The sequence below is a fragment of the Drosophila simulans genome, chromosome 2R (assembly GCF_016746395.2).
Source record: "Drosophila simulans strain w501 chromosome 2R, Prin_Dsim_3.1, whole genome shotgun sequence".
Classification (NCBI taxonomy): Eukaryota; Metazoa; Arthropoda; class Insecta; order Diptera; family Drosophilidae; genus Drosophila; species Drosophila simulans.
Window position 1 is genome coordinate 4,205,286 of NC_052521.2, and position 14,497 is coordinate 4,219,782.

The 14,497-nt window shown below is 46.3% G+C and overlaps 4 protein-coding genes across 5 annotated transcripts in view; 1 reads left to right on the top strand and 3 right to left on the bottom strand.

Annotated features, from left to right (window-relative positions):
• The window catches only part of LOC6733267 (rap guanine nucleotide exchange factor 4), a 40,137-nt gene extending 36,965 nt beyond the window's left edge, over positions 1-3,172 (bottom strand). Inside the window, exons 1-3 of one of the 2 annotated variants that reach the window (XM_016167424.3) lie at positions 2,850-3,172; positions 1,355-1,624; positions 1,132-1,277 (exon numbers count right to left, since the gene is read on the bottom strand). In XM_016167424.3, coding sequence (XP_016026160.1) covers positions 1,132-1,166 — 35 coding nt within the window. In that variant the 5' untranslated portion in view covers positions 1,167-1,277; positions 1,355-1,624; positions 2,850-3,172. Of the gene's footprint in view, positions 1-1,131; positions 1,625-2,849 lie in introns of both variants that reach the window. The other variant, XM_016167423.3, reaches the window with a different exon arrangement.
• An 8,366-nt stretch (positions 3,173-11,538) lies between these two features.
• LOC6733272 (succinate dehydrogenase [ubiquinone] iron-sulfur subunit, mitochondrial) lies at positions 11,539-13,094 on the top strand. The gene is made up of 3 exons (XM_002080299.4): positions 11,539-11,738; positions 12,011-12,447; positions 12,504-13,094. Exons 1-3 carry the CDS (start codon positions 11,676-11,678, stop codon positions 12,895-12,897), a joined length of 894 nt encoding a protein of 297 aa, XP_002080335.1. The 5' UTR covers positions 11,539-11,675; the 3' UTR covers positions 12,898-13,094.
• Positions 12,992-13,704, bottom strand: LOC6733273 (anaphase-promoting complex subunit 15A). Its single transcript, XM_002080300.4, has 3 exons — positions 13,483-13,704; positions 13,337-13,424; positions 12,992-13,277 (listed from the first exon to the last, which is right to left on the bottom strand). The coding sequence occupies exons 1-3, from the start codon at positions 13,609-13,611 to the stop codon at positions 13,138-13,140; spliced, it is 357 nt and encodes a 118-aa protein (XP_002080336.1). The 5' UTR covers positions 13,612-13,704; the 3' UTR covers positions 12,992-13,137.
• Positions 13,705-13,916: 212 nt separating this feature from the next.
• LOC6733274 (ubiquitin-like protein 5) lies at positions 13,917-14,467 on the bottom strand. Its single transcript, XM_002080301.4, has 3 exons — positions 14,308-14,467; positions 14,110-14,248; positions 13,917-14,044 (listed from the first exon to the last, which is right to left on the bottom strand). The coding sequence occupies exons 1-3, from the start codon at positions 14,344-14,346 to the stop codon at positions 14,001-14,003; spliced, it is 222 nt and encodes a 73-aa protein (XP_002080337.1). The 5' UTR covers positions 14,347-14,467; the 3' UTR covers positions 13,917-14,000.
• Between the last annotated feature and the right edge of the window lie 30 nt (positions 14,468-14,497).

Below are 14,497 nucleotides of genomic sequence, written 5' to 3' on the forward strand. Positions count from 1 at the left end.
ACTATTCTGTTTACTGTTTGGATCTTGATAGAAAAAGTCCACAGCTTTGACTAAGTAGTAAGTGCTAAGTAAATGCTTTAGAAATAGAATGTCATCAGGAGAGATACTCCATCTCACATTTGAGATTTTTATAATAATTAATATAATAATTTCATATAAAATGGAACGCTCTTTTAAATGAAATGTATAGAGTCTGAAATCAACAAAAAAAAATCAATAGACGCATGCCTCTGTTTTGTTCCATTAAAATAATGTTTGCACAAGACTAAACTCCATACAATTGCAAAGCACATATTTACGTAAAAAATGTATAGGCATTAAAACCTCTGAAATGCGGAGCTTTCAACAGATATAAACATATTTTCAATTAAATTATAGAATTTTTATACTTTTACAGCGGTTTAATTATTATTTTTGCACGACATAAAGCGCTTTTCTAGCATAGCTCATGAAATGAATTGTAAATACTTTATCTCTTTATCATAATATAATTTGTATTTTAAGAGTAGTATCATTAAATGAGTTGGTATATTTATAGCGAACTACAATTGTATTTATTTTGCATTTCATAACAAGAAAGATACGAATGTCATTATTAAATTCCTGTTTTTTATTATTCGGTTTTCGGTGTCCAAATCGGGATTGATGAAATAATTGCCATGCAGAAGGCGGCTCATTGAGTCACAGAGAATTGATATGGGGATTTAATAAAGCGGATGATTCGTGGCAGGCCGTGTCCACAAAGTGGATGGATTGGCCATTTGCCAGCCATCAAGGATGGAGGAGGTGGGGGCACCCAGATGTTGGTTCTTGACAAATGAATGTCGAGCATGACGGCAACATTTTAAAATGTTTCGCTTCTCGTTCTCGTTTTGTTTGTACTCCTCGTCGAGCTTTTCATTCAACTTACACGTACGTCGATGTGTGAGTACGTGTCTGCTCCGGGAAAACAGAGGAAAGCACCTTGTGCACTCAACTGGGAAATGCCTTGAATTTAAGAGAAAGCACTCCGGTTCGGCTAAGGAAACTTTTGGAGCTAAAAACTTAGAATTTAAAGAAAAGTTCCCCCGAGTTCGCTGCTCATTAATTATGCAGCTCATTAAAAAATGTGGATCCACTGATTTCACTCACCGTTTGTCCATTGCAGTTATCCATTCCATCGCCATGTTGACTTCTTAATTAAATCTCCTTCGCTCGATTAGTTTCGTCGTTTGAACAATTGATACAAGTTATGAGCAGCACATTCCACGAACACCACAAACAAATAGTTGCCCCAACTTGGGGCAGAGCACATAAATCCAAAGTTGTGCAAATTAATTGCGCGTTGCGGGCCAGGAAAGCGAAATCAAAATACCGGGTAATGGCGGCGTCGCAGCCAGTTTGCAGTCACCTCAATCCGCGATGTGGCCGTCAATCTGCGATTCCCTTTGAAGACGACATGCCAGGTGGCTCGGCCCAGCGAGGCACTCGAAATCCGCTTTTGGGAGCGTTGGAGCGAGCTCCTTTCGAGTTGGAGCCAGGGGTAAGTGGACGTAGCTCGTTGATTAAGCGAAAGTTTGGAAATGGATTTCAGTTTGAGCTCCCGCTTGGCTTGGCTGGCGACGAGGATTCCGAGACCGAGCGGCTGCAAAGTTAAATTGGGCGAATGTGAGTCTAAATTCACTACACAGCAGTCGTAAGTGTAAGCTAGCCTTGGGATGTCGGACTCTAATATAATTTATATAAAATGCCAGCAGCAGATGTAAAAGTTTCCCTCTTTCCGATTTTTTCAGCCACATAACTAATGTGGATTGCTATTGTTGGACTTGCCAAAAAGGGTTTTCCCAACTGCTGACAGCTGCCCAGAAGGCCCCACTGCGTCAGTGAGTGTGTGCGTGTGTGCTTGTGTGTGCTTGTGGGTATCTGTGTCCCCAACAAAAGCAAATGTTATGAATAAGCTTTGATGCCAGCTCGGCCGGCGAGGGGGCTGTTGTGGTGCAGGAGAGCGGAGAGGGCGGAGCACCAACAAACCGTCGGCGCAGGAATCTAACAATAGATTTCCAGATAACAATAGATTACTCCACAAACACACGGCGTATACTTAATGCGCTGTCAATGGGCATTCTAATTTCCCAGTATGCCCAAATCCAGATCGTATGGCATGCGAAGGCACGATCTAACCGCGAATTCGTTACCGAACTCCATGTTTACCCATGCGCTGCACTGTATCTGTATCTGTGCCGCGAACGACTGCGTATTTTGTTCTGCGTCAATGGGAAAAACATAATTTAAACCACCCCATCAGAAGTGCAGTGGCTTTCGTCAGCGAAATGGGACTGCAGGCGGAACAAGTGTTCGAGTGACGGCTCAAGAGGAAGACATCGCGAAGGACCATCAGCTCGCATGTGAATAATTAAGTATCCGCCACCGTGGCCAGCGAGTGAAGGCGCCCGAATGTATGCCACGTTTTCTGACGTGTCGCTCGCTCGCTGGCTGGTTCCACGTAAATGGCGACAAAAGTACCGGGGGCGATAAGACTGATATTGGCGATATTCCGAGTGGGTGACTCGATAAGCGGCCACTTTCGAACGAGTTGTCCATCCTGCCAGCAAATGCAATTAGTGTCCGGAGTGGAGGTTCCCGTTTGGGAATCGAATTGAACAAGCTTGGAAATCGCCCAGGAAACAGATGTTCCATGTAATTTCCACTTTAGGGTTTCAAACTTTGTTTTAATTAAGCAGCCGAGTGAAAGCAAAACTTTGTACCACAATAGATGTGACTTAACTGCCCACTGCAGCCGTTGCCAAGCGGAAAACTTAGTCATTTGGCTTGGTCATGTGGCGAAGAATCGCCATGAATCGAATACTCACGCATCCTCTGAGTGGAGAAAAGGATCAGAAGATGCAAGAAGCGAGAACAACAGAGATCCCGCAGCAGAATTCGATATTTTAAAGTCCTTCTTTGTGGCACGGAAAGTGAACTTTTAGTTTCGAACCCACGCGAAATTCCGAAATCCAACGAATACCTCAATTCGAACCGACTTCAAACGAATATTGAAATGAACCACTTGCTAACGGCTTTCAAGCACTTGGTATATACAGTTCTTGGGTAAACATCTCAGTTCTCGACTTCCGCTGAAGCGCTATCGCGTCCGATTCATTTGGTAGTCGCGTCGCAACTGCTCGGCCGCCTTCCATTTTCCGACTTCCGAGCGGCGCTCTTCACCACGCTCCTGTCCTGCGCCTCGCAGGTGGGTTTCCCGGCCGAGATTGGGGGTCGTGGTGGGTTGTTGGAAGTTACTCATTGCCGATGACTGCAGTGTTGACGGCTGCGGTGCGGTACTTTTGGCCTTGTTCCGCCTTCCCGCCGCCCCTTCCCACCACTCACGTATTTTGGCGCGTTTTTTAGCAACAAGTTTGAAGTTTGACAAATCTTCAGCACAGTGGGCTTATAACCAACTCGTTGTGCACAAAATTCAAAAAGATTTTGGCACACGAAAAAAAAGGAATTTTAAAGTAGTCGCAATTAAATACAGTTCCCTAGCTTTTAGTGTTTAAAAATATACTAAATTTGGAAAATTGATTACTTTTCTAATAACTTGATGCCCAATATTTTGTAATATGAATTGATTTCTATTATTCTTTTACGATTTTTAACTTAACTACGTAATTTAAATCTTACTCCTAGGCAGTTTTCCAATACTGCCTGTACTTATATGCCATAATCAGCAAAGAGATACAATTTGCATAAAGGTTGCTATAATTATATTCGGAATTTACACGAAATCATACTTATGTTCTTGTATGTTCTTGATGAATAGCTAACCGAATCCGATATGTTGTATTACGAATAATATTGCTTGCCTATTCTGCTTGAAATAACAATTTGTTTTGACTCTATTCACTCGAATGTTTAGCTACATTTGTTGCTCGCTCTCCTATTCTGAGTGCTCCGCAACAAACTGTTGAGCGTTATTTTGGTGAGTCGTCGCAGTTGGCCAGCTCTTCAACAGGCACTTGTCCGTCCGCTCGGCAGTCGGGCGGACAGCGGACAGCCGCCCCCCGGGCGGAACTGCCTCACACCCTCGCCTGAAAGTGCACATAAAATGGAATCGCAATGCGAAACAATCAACATGTCAATTAAATAATGCACACCAGCAGCGGACACGAAACAACGGACAGAATTTACGGAGCGAGTGCGTGGACACCCGGACTTTTGGTCACTTGGACACTTGGACATTCACTGACGGCCTGTCACATTCAGCAAATGAATCAACGGCGATTCAGTCGTGTGCGCTCCTGAAAAGGTGCGAAAATGCAAAGCTTTCCTTTTGTTTTCCACCTTTCCCAGAGCCGCTGTTGTTGTGGTCGCGGCCGCAATATTTACGGCACTCTCGAGTGCCTTTATTTCCGCATGAATCATTCCCAGTTTCGGCTCCAGCTCCACAGGCTGCCCCAGCGCGTATAAATTCTTGGCTTTTTCCCCCAGCAGTTAATGCACAGAAAGAAAAATAGTCTAGTATTCCTAGATAGGTATTTCATTATACACAAAGGGGTGTAACATAAAGTATAGAGTGGCCTTTTAGAAAGCAAAGATTAATTACTACTACTAGTATAATTTGCCATAATTAACAATAAAGGCTAGCACTCATTGAACCAAGTTAGGAAATAGAACTGACGTAATAGAAGTGGGACACGGTTTTTCCTGTGTTGCAGGGCTTTTCTTTTTGTTCTTCATGGGGTCTGCCTGTCGCATTTTTTATGAGCCTCCCCCATGTCGCCAGGACCACCATAGACATTTTTTCGGGCTCGCCATTGCGGAATGAAATTCCAGGAATTTAACGGCCGCTTTGCCTGCTGAATATGTCATCACATGGCGTTGAAGTCTGCTCCACCAGACAGAACACAACACAACACAACACAACGCCCCGGCGGTAATTATGATAAATGCGATCTTAATAAACTCGGCTGGTGGGCACGGCTGACGTTGAAGGCCTCCATGGCCAAGAGCGGGCTCTTCATGGCCGGGCCTAATGCATTTTCTTTTCATCATCAACGCATGTGGCACCTGGTCTAATGGCGCTTCCTGCCACCCTGCTTGCGGCCCATTAGCAGAAAATGCTGTTGTACATTGAGCGACCCGTCGTCAGCTAGTCGTTGTTGTCGAAGTCCTTGTCCAGGACTTTGGCTCTCCATCCTCAGCCAGTCGCTTCAAAAGTCAGTCACTGGAGCCGTCGGAACGTGTTTACGACCTGATTGCACTTTCCCACCCACCTGCTGATGTCATTAGTATCGCATGTGTGGCACACTGGCTCTTTAGTTGCATTAATGGTTATTCAATCAGCGTTTAACGCAAATTGCCTATTAAAGCTGCCTGTGTTCCTGTGCCCCCTTCATGCAAATGTTTGCGTATTATGGCCATGTAATTTGATTAGCTGATAAATGAGGTAACGCCAGCGCAAGTGCAATCAGGAACGCCAGCGCCAATGCCTCCATGTTTTGACTGGCTAATAAGGCACTCGCATATTCCGCAGGTTCCTGATAGATTCACCATATTCCCTAACCACCAGTCGACCAACGTGTAGCACACATTTGGGCGCAACTCAAGTTGCTCAGTGCGAATATCGATGTCTGTCTGTCTATCGGTGATTTTCATGTAAACGTATTGATTAATGTTCTTGTGAATCAGATAATGGATATATACTTATTAGAGATATATATTGTGTTCTTAGCTAATTAATTGCCTTAAAAACAGTCATCGGTGCTGATAGGCAGGGTATTGATCTGTACTTATAATGAGTTAAGCCCTTAAAGACGTTTAACAAAACAGTGATTCCAGCTTGTGAGCAGAATTTAGCTAAAACTTAGTTTCCACAGAAAACCCCATACAAATATACTGAATTAGTGGCAAAGAGATTTCCTGTCAATACCCTCCGCCATCCGGCAAATACGCGCAAATCAAAAGTTAATAGACGCGATGGAGTCTCTGTCATTTGCATTCAACCAAAAACTTGATTATCCGCGCGATTTACGGAGCGCAATTGTGGGCGGGCGGGGCGGACAGGGGGATCCGGATCCGGATGGAGTGGGCGGACTGTGTGCTTAATGAGCTCAGTGAAATGTGTGCTTAAAATTAACTTTCAGCCAACAAACCCGTCCCTGCCAATTGTCCCCGTCGCCATCGTTCTCCTAGTCGGTCGCTTTGGCAGCTGTTGCTCAGCCAGAAGTGGTTCATGGCTCATAATTACGCATTCAATTCGGCAGGCGGCTAGCTCCAAAGGATCCAACTGGAGCTGCCCAAATCGCAGAAGGGTGGCCGGTCGCCCGAAACTGCTTTAATAATTAAGTCTCTTTAACATCAAGACATCGTGTGGGACAACAAAAGTGCCAAGGCAAACAGAAGGGGAAGCAGGAGGTCCTTGGAGTGGAGCAAGCTCTTCGCCGTGTGTCCGTCCACTTGGCCATGTCATCTGCCAGCCAACATCCTGCGACTGCGACTGCAGCCCGCTTGGTGCGAGTAAAAACTAATTTCTCGCCTTGCTGAGCATAATTTTATGCAATTGTTTTCTGATTAAATTCCACACTGAAAGTGCCCCGGCAGACCCGCATGTTGCACGATGCGTGCCACTTGGCCGACTGGCATTTACATATGGGACAGCTTTTCGGCCGGGTCTCCGGGTGGCGGAAGCACTGGAGTTCGGTTTGGACATGACTTTGCTAGCGCCTCCATCTTGCTGCACTTAAAGTTTTTATTATTTGCTGTCAGACGGCACCACGTGGCGGATACTTGATGTGCAAGTGGAACGTTAATCGCCCCATAATTGGATTAATTAACGGGCGGCAGCGGAACGCCATAAATAGGCCAGAGCCCCAGCGAACCTCACACCCGTGCGCTGGAGCCGAGCCACCTTGGAGTGGCAGGTTCAATGGCGTTCGGCTTTGAGCCCTAATGGGTTCTTCGACTGGGGAAAGCGCCCCGTATCGGGTGCATTGAACGGCGCACCATCTGCCACTTCCATCGGCATTGGCCAGCACACAGCAGAGAAAAAACGGAATTGGAAAACCGAAACCAATTTACATTTTGTTTACCTTTTGGCCAGCACACCTCTGCGTCCATCGTCTTTGCCTTCGAAAGAGATGCGCCAGTAACTGGGCAGTTTCACCTAGGATATAGTATCTATAGACTTCAGTTTTCATTAAATTCCATTAAATCAAGCATAATTTTAGATGGAACTGGGCTCGAATGGGGGCATAGGCTCCATTCTATTCTTATCATTAGATCAAATAAATGTAATTTAAGAATACCCATAAAGATATCCCTTCAGTGCCAACAGATCCCACCTCCTTTAAAGCTACCTGTGCAAATATTTTCCCTCACCAGCATCACCACCTCTGGTTTTTTGCGCCTTCTCTGACTTTGAATGGCTGGAATTTATCGCTTAACTCCGCACAGCAGCTGAATGGTGTGGCATGGGGCTTGGGGATGTGGATGGGGATGGGGATAGCATGGGGATGGGATAGAAAAGGCGTTGAAACTGAGTGTGTAAGTTTTAATTTTATTTTCTCACTTCATTTGGAGGGTTTGCCTTGGCTCCGCTTTGCTGGCGACTACAACACTTTACATACATTTGCATAAGCACTCCGGCAGTTTAAGCAAGCTGTCCGGGAAGTTAATAAACGGGATTCGCCTTTTGCTCGGCTGCTTGTGGATGGCGAATCCGGGAGGAGCAGCCGCATTAAAGCCATCTAGCAGGGAGTTGAGTTTCCTGGCTGCTTGTGGGCTCCTTTGCGACTGGAATCTGATTGCGGATCGCGTCCAGGTGTGACGCCGGTGCTGTCAGACGCCTGATTATTTGTGGCTTATTGCGCTAATGCGAAGCTTATCGCATGAAAATCGCATTAACATCATTTGCGAGACGCCACAACGTCCTTGGCCCTCCCTGGCACCGCCCACCTCCAAGGCTGTTTGATTAGCCAGTTCCCGGGCCCATAAACAAATACCGTGCAAATATCGCATTCGGCGTGGGCTGGCCGCCTTGTTTGCCTAGTTAATCAAGGCAGCCCGGCGGCCATTAGGCGCACAAATATTGCCCAGGACTCCGAGTTGTTTGTCCATCGCAAATACGCAGCATCGAGGCGTCCAAGGCTGTTATCTTTGACCCACTTTCGACTCACTTGCTCACAAACGCAGGCAAATAAGTTTGAATTATTCACGATCACTCGGAGATGCTCATCAAGGACGAAAACAACAACGATTAGTTGTGCCAACCTAGATACAAGGTTGGCCGTTTATAACCACGGCTTAAAAAGTTGTTGGCTCCTTTCCAAAGGATATTGAATACAAACACTTTTGATGCAAAACACTTGCTAATGTGAAGAGACTATTAGGCACACTTCATGTTTTAATACGCATTCAACTCAATTATATTCGTTGTAACACACTTCGCCCTACGCCATCATCGCTATTTGTAATATGACCTCTTAAGTTGATTCATTTTATTCGCACACATCCTTGTGGCGATTCCCAGAACATTTGGCTGGCCCCACCCTCGGTATTGAATTTGTGAACCTTCATCTACGGACAACAGCTCCGTTTACGTTGTAGCCCTGAACAACAGTGTCGGCGGCAGCAGGAGGAGCTACGTGCCGCCATCGGAGATATCGTCCTGTGCGTGCCTGGAGGACCAGAAGAAGGAGCTACGACAATGGGGCTACCCACTCGAACTGGCGCGCTTGATGCGCTTTTGATAACTTGGCCGAGACGTCTGAGCCGCGTGACATCTTTGTTGCCGTCGACGGCAGTGTCGCCATCAGGTTGATAAATAGTTTTGCCGCCAACTCGACTTTCCCGGCTGTTTCGCTGCACCTTTCTCGCATTACAACAGCCCCGGAGTTGGTTTAAATTAAAAAGCGTCCATCAAGCATTTCCCCAGCGAAAATGCAGCCGGACTGCGTTGGACTGCCGAAGGCGACAGGACTTTGTACATTCTCGTTTTTATTTCGCAGGCAGGTGCTTCGATTCTCAGGCTCCGTCTGCCTCACCGGCGCTGGAGCTTTAAAATATTCCGCATTCAGGAAAAGAAGAGCGGAAACACAAGCTTGAATTATGTCAAACGAAAAGATTTTACACTCACTGGAGTCCTTCGAGTTGAGAAACCCCCCTTCAATGTCTTTCAATTTTAATTGAATCAAATTGATTATATAATTTAGATAATTATTGAACAAATTAAATTGATGTATCGTTTTCCAATCAGTTGATCTATTCCCATAGACATTTAATCTCGCTCATTATTGTATTTTTGCCCAATTGTGGCCAATACGACGTAATTCTCATTGGTTTCCGGCTATTTTAAGGGCGTTTTGGGTGTCAAGTTCGTAACGAGCGCCCTCCGATGTTTTTTTTTTGGCGGGGATTTGTCCATAAATAATTCATTGGAACATGTAACAGAAGTGCGTCAAGTGGTGCCCCTACCCCGCTCCGACGCACCCGCATTGGATTACATGGGACGTGGACGCGTCTGCCGCACTTCGCCGGAGTGGATGTCTATTTTTTATGGCACCCCGGGGAAATGACGTACTATGAATGCCAGTTTAATACACAAAACTTTGACAATATTGTCGCACAGTTAGCGCGGATACACACACCACCCATGATACTCAAACCACCCCACACCATGCCATATCATATCATACCATATCACACCCACGGCAGGCGATACAGACTTGTAGCCAGACAAATGTGCGAATAAATGGGCTATTTTTGTGCGGCCTGCGTCTATTGTTAGCGAAGTTATTCAATCCCTGTTGCACACACACACACGCACACTCGGACTACGCCACGAATGGCAAATAAATGGTTGGTGTATCAACAAATCGATCATTTTTCCGCACTTGAGCTGAAATCATTGAGTGGCTGCAAGTTCGGCCAGGCCACCAAAATAAAGATTTAAAGCAAACAAATGCGGTGTGTATCTGCCGGGTTTGCGTCACTCCCAAAATGGCACACGCAAATAAAGTTAACGTTCAAGTTAAAGAGCGGAAAACGAGCTGAGGACCTGGAACTTTATCAAGTATACGCCCATGCGGCCCATAAGCCATTCGCTTGTGGGGCCCATTGATTTCGGCCATCTTTCTCGTCTCGTCTCGCAAAAGTAGGCAACAGTTGGGGAGCAAGCTTGATTAATTACCCAACTTTCCCCAGACATTCGCATTTGCATTAGCAGCTCTTAAATGGAAATCAAAACAGGCCATTGGATGCACGGAGAGGAATTATCTAATGGCTGTTTGCTATCATTAATTCGAACACGCTAAGTGTCACTTTCGAACTTCATTGTGTTTTCTCCCAGTGTGCGATGAGATGTATCCAAGGACGCTTTTATGACCTCACTTTCGCCGCTTTGTGCTCGGTCGAGTACACAAATAAAATCCTTCTTTTCACTTCCCTCGAACGGTTTTATTTAAGTTTCGCGCTCATTGTTTTTATTTGCTTTTAATAGGCGGACGAGAAGTTGTGGCCGGAATCCAGCCTTCGGTGGCAACTTTAGTGGCTGCCAGTGTTTGCTCTAACATTGAAAAAGTTTTTTCCACCGCTTTCTTCGCAGGCAGCGGCTCATAAAGCGAACTGCAGACCCACTTGCCTTTCACTTCACCTGGGCTTTCCATTTCTAGGTGCGAATGACAAAGGGGCGGAGCGGGGCGGGGCGGGAAAGCCCACAAACTTTTCCCAACAACAAAAGGTCACTGAACAATTGACAAAGGCGGCGTGCTGCTGTCTCAGGACTTGCCAAACGCCATTTAAAAAGTTTTGTATAATAGTTGGCCCACGATCTTGCGAAGTATCCGCAAGGGCAGGGTTTCTCCAATGCCAGAACAAAATAGCCATTAAAATCATAAAAAAAAACTCCAGAGAACGCTTGAGTCGAGTTCCTCGACTAACAAATACCCGCTACTCAGTGACATTCTCTGTTACATTGATCGAAATTGGAAAGTAGGTGAATCTACCTGTTTAGCTCTACAACTTTTTAGCACTTATAGTTCCCAATAACTCGACGTTCATGTTGATTTCCTTACTAAGAAGACGATTTCATCTACCTGAGTACCTGTATACTTTTCGGGAAATCTAGTATACTCCTTTACTCGACGGGTTAGGGTAGGTATGAAAACCGTCTTACTACTTATTACCTTTTATAGTATATTCTAATATCAACTTTAGTGGCTGACTATTATTTTACTGAAATCATTTAATTCTTTTCAAGTCTTAGTACGTTATGTTGGAAATATACATACAATACAATGAATCATTGCGATCATAGCATTAAGTTGATTTTTATACAAAGTGATTAGGCACTATTAAGTTACTCCAAGAATGTTTATTGCTTTAAAGCTTATACTTGCGGAAGAAGCTGTAGCTTACATAATTTATTAGTTTTATCGAATAAGAGTTTTCTAAGTGTTTTCCTAGTTTAAATAGACTGGGAAATTAAATTCAAAGGTGCAAATACGTTACGAGCTGTGTGACCAGTGCGCGCGTGGTATATTTTAGTGTGTTCCCCAGCGCCGAGTCCAAAACGGCCACACTGCATCACCAGTTTCGTGCAACTTTTTGTACGCAAATAAGAAAAACATTAAATTTGCTCTCAGCAAATCGATAATTGCAAACGCAGTGCCGTTTCAATTGCAGCAGAAACCACAACGAAAATGTTGGCGACCGAGGCGAGACAGATCCTGAGCCGCGTGGGATCCCTGGTGGCCAGGAACCAGGTGAGTGGAGCGCCCGGTGGCCCAGGGCTCTTCTGGCCAAGATTTCAGGGGCGTGGTGGGGCGGGGGTGCAGGCGGCTTTTGGGCCGTGCAATTATATAAGGCGGAAGTGGGGAAGTAGGGGGTCCGGGATAGAAACGCCACAGATAAACACGCAAACTGCACTCCGTAATTGGGGGAACTGCCAACTGGCAGAAGCTGTTATGTAAACCTTTTTTTCAGCGGCACCTGAATTGGATAAAATGGGTAATGGCGTGATTCTCCGAAATTGCAGATGCGAGCCATCAGCAATGGCACCGCCCAGCTGGAGCAGCAGGCGCAGCCCAAGGAGGCCCAGGAGCCGCAGATAAAGAAGTTCGAGATCTACCGCTGGAACCCGGACAACGCCGGCGAGAAGCCGTACATGCAGACCTATGAGGTGGACCTGCGCGAGTGCGGCCCCATGGTGCTGGACGCGCTGATCAAGATCAAGAACGAGATGGACCCCACACTTACCTTCAGGCGCTCCTGCCGCGAGGGCATCTGCGGTTCCTGCGCCATGAACATAGGCGGCACCAACACGCTGGCCTGCATCAGCAAGATCGACATCAACACCTCCAAGTCGCTAAAGGTGTACCCGCTGCCCCACATGTACGTGGTGCGCGACCTGGTCCCGGACATGAACAACTTCTACGAGCAGTACCGCAACATCCAGCCCTGGCTGCAGCGCAAGTGAGTGGGAGCAATCCCTACGTACTGGAATTTTACTAATACCACGACCTTTGCAGGAACGAGGCGGGCGAGAAGAAGGGCAAGGCCCAGTACCTGCAGTCCGTCGAGGACCGCTCCAAGTTGGACGGCCTGTACGAGTGCATCCTGTGCGCCTGCTGCTCCACCTCGTGCCCCTCGTACTGGTGGAACGCCGAGAAGTACCTGGGCCCCGCCGTGCTGATGCAGGCCTACCGCTGGATCATCGACTCGCGTGACGAGAACTCCGCCGAGCGTCTGAACAAGTTGAAGGACCCCTTCAGCGTCTACCGGTGCCACACGATCATGAACTGCACGCGCACCTGCCCCAAGGGCCTCAATCCCGGCCGGGCCATCGCTGAGATCAAGAAGCTGCTTTCGGGCCTGGCCTCCAAGCCGGCTCCGAAGCTGGAGACGGCGGCGCTGCACAAGTAGGGCCCACGTCCTCTACTCCCAGTTCGTCCCCTGCTGTCCTTAACCAGTGAGCTAAGCCTCCGAAAATGTGTATTGGAGACTCCTCCAGCCAACATGCTTACTATGTTATAATTTATTTAAGCCTAAAGTATCCGATACTTGTTATTACAGTTTGTAAAGGGAACAAGACGCGAAAATAAATAATTGTGTATCCACCAGCCGGGCGACATTGTGATGGGCAATCAGGGAACTCCCCTTCATTTAGGGGGCTGTGGGCGAGGTCTCGTCGTTCATCTGGATGTCGTCGGCGGAGTAAAAGTCCTGGGTGACCGGGATGACGCGGTCGTTCGTCTCGTCATCCTCCTCATCGTGACTGTCCGTGTCCTCGCTGTCATCGTTGGCTGCAGGAGAGGAATTGGGCGATAATGGTAATCCAAATGCAGTGTCCTGCTGTACTCACCATCCTCGTCGTCGGTCTCAATTCCGGGTATGGTGAGCATCTTGCCCAGCGGCTGCAGATCTGTGCCGGCCGTCTTAAGGGACTCTCGCTGTACGGTTTAAGTTTATAACAATTTATACAGAAAGCGGTGTCTGGAGAGAACTCACCCAGTTGCTCCTTTCATCCTCGTAACGCCGCGTCTGCGATTCTTCGTTTACGGAGGCAGGAGCCATGTCCAACCAGTAGCGATTGGCCACGGAGACTTTGAGCGTGGGAAAGAATGGAATCATGGACATTTTCCACTTAATCTTGAATGCGCTGTTTTCAATATTTGTTGTTCTTTCTCTGGACGCCTTTGACGCGATCTGGCAACGCCGCAACAGACGCTGAAAATAATACCAATTTTACAGGGGTGGAGTCGAAGGGGCGCATTAAACGCACATTACAATTGGTAATTGCAATTCATCAATATAACTATTTTTTATTAGTAAGGTATAAAAAACGGCTTAATACAGCTTAAGCAATTCTTGAGATCCCTTCACTTTTACAAATTGACCTTAAAAATCAGCACATAACCCACACGAATAATATGCAGCTAGTATACATTATTCAAAATTTGTTTATTTATTAAAGAAGATATAAAAATTAGACAAACTCGACACAGGAACGGTACTCCCTTGCAGTTTTATTGGTAGTAAAGTTCCAGATTCATGCCATCGTGGATTTCATCTGAGAAAGCGAGAAAGAAATGCGGCTAAAGCAAGGCGTTACAAGGAGACTACTCAAGGGCTTACAGTCGGATAGGCGAATCGGGTCCTTGAAGATTGTGTACCACTTCTTCAGGACAATCTTCTCGTGCTTTGTGCCCGTTTGTGCCGCGATTAGTTTCTTGAGGTCCCCGATGGTGTCGTCCGGGTTGCACTTGACGCGCACCTGTGGGTTAAGCGTTTGTCAACCATGCTTGCAGTTGCCTTGGGTACTTGGCTACTTACCTTCTTGCCAAGACGATCGTTACACGTTATTTCTATCATATTTTATGGCTTTAAAAGGCAAATCACAACAATAAATTCTTGATTTGTTGTGGTATTATTGCTTAGGGTTGTCAACTCCCTTAACCGGATACCGAGTGGTTTGAGACATCGCTAAATGTCTGCAATGCTATCGATATTTCATTTAATTTTA

Bases quoted from the DNA above. Each gene is read 5' to 3' on its own strand.
- LOC6733272 (XM_002080299.4), top strand. From the start codon at position 11,676: ATGTTGGCGACCGAGGCGAGACAGATCCTGAGCCGCGTGGGATCCCTG. The intron at 11,739-12,010 runs GTGAGTGGAGCG...CCGAAATTGCAG, and splicing joins CCCTGGTGGCCAGGAACCAG to ATGCGAGCCATCAGCAATGG. The intron at 12,448-12,503 runs GTGAGTGGGAGC...CGACCTTTGCAG, and splicing joins CAGCCCTGGCTGCAGCGCAA to GAACGAGGCGGGCGAGAAGA.
- LOC6733273 (XM_002080300.4), bottom strand. From the start codon at position 13,611: ATGTCCATGATTCCATTCTTTCCCACGCTCAAAGTCTCCGTGGCCAAT. The intron at 13,425-13,482 runs GTGAGTTCTCTC...TAAACCGTACAG, and splicing joins AGGATGAAAGGAGCAACTGG to CGAGAGTCCCTTAAGACGGC. The intron at 13,278-13,336 runs GTGAGTACAGCA...CCTCTCCTGCAG, and splicing joins TGAGACCGACGACGAGGATG to CCAACGATGACAGCGAGGAC.
- LOC6733274 (XM_002080301.4), bottom strand. From the start codon at position 14,346: ATGATAGAAATAACGTGTAACGATCGTCTTGGCAAGAAG. The intron at 14,249-14,307 runs GTAAGTAGCCAA...CTTAACCCACAG, and splicing joins ACGATCGTCTTGGCAAGAAG to GTGCGCGTCAAGTGCAACCC. The intron at 14,045-14,109 runs GTAAGCCCTTGA...TCGCTTTCTCAG, and splicing joins CCCGATTCGCCTATCCGACT to ATGAAATCCACGATGGCATG.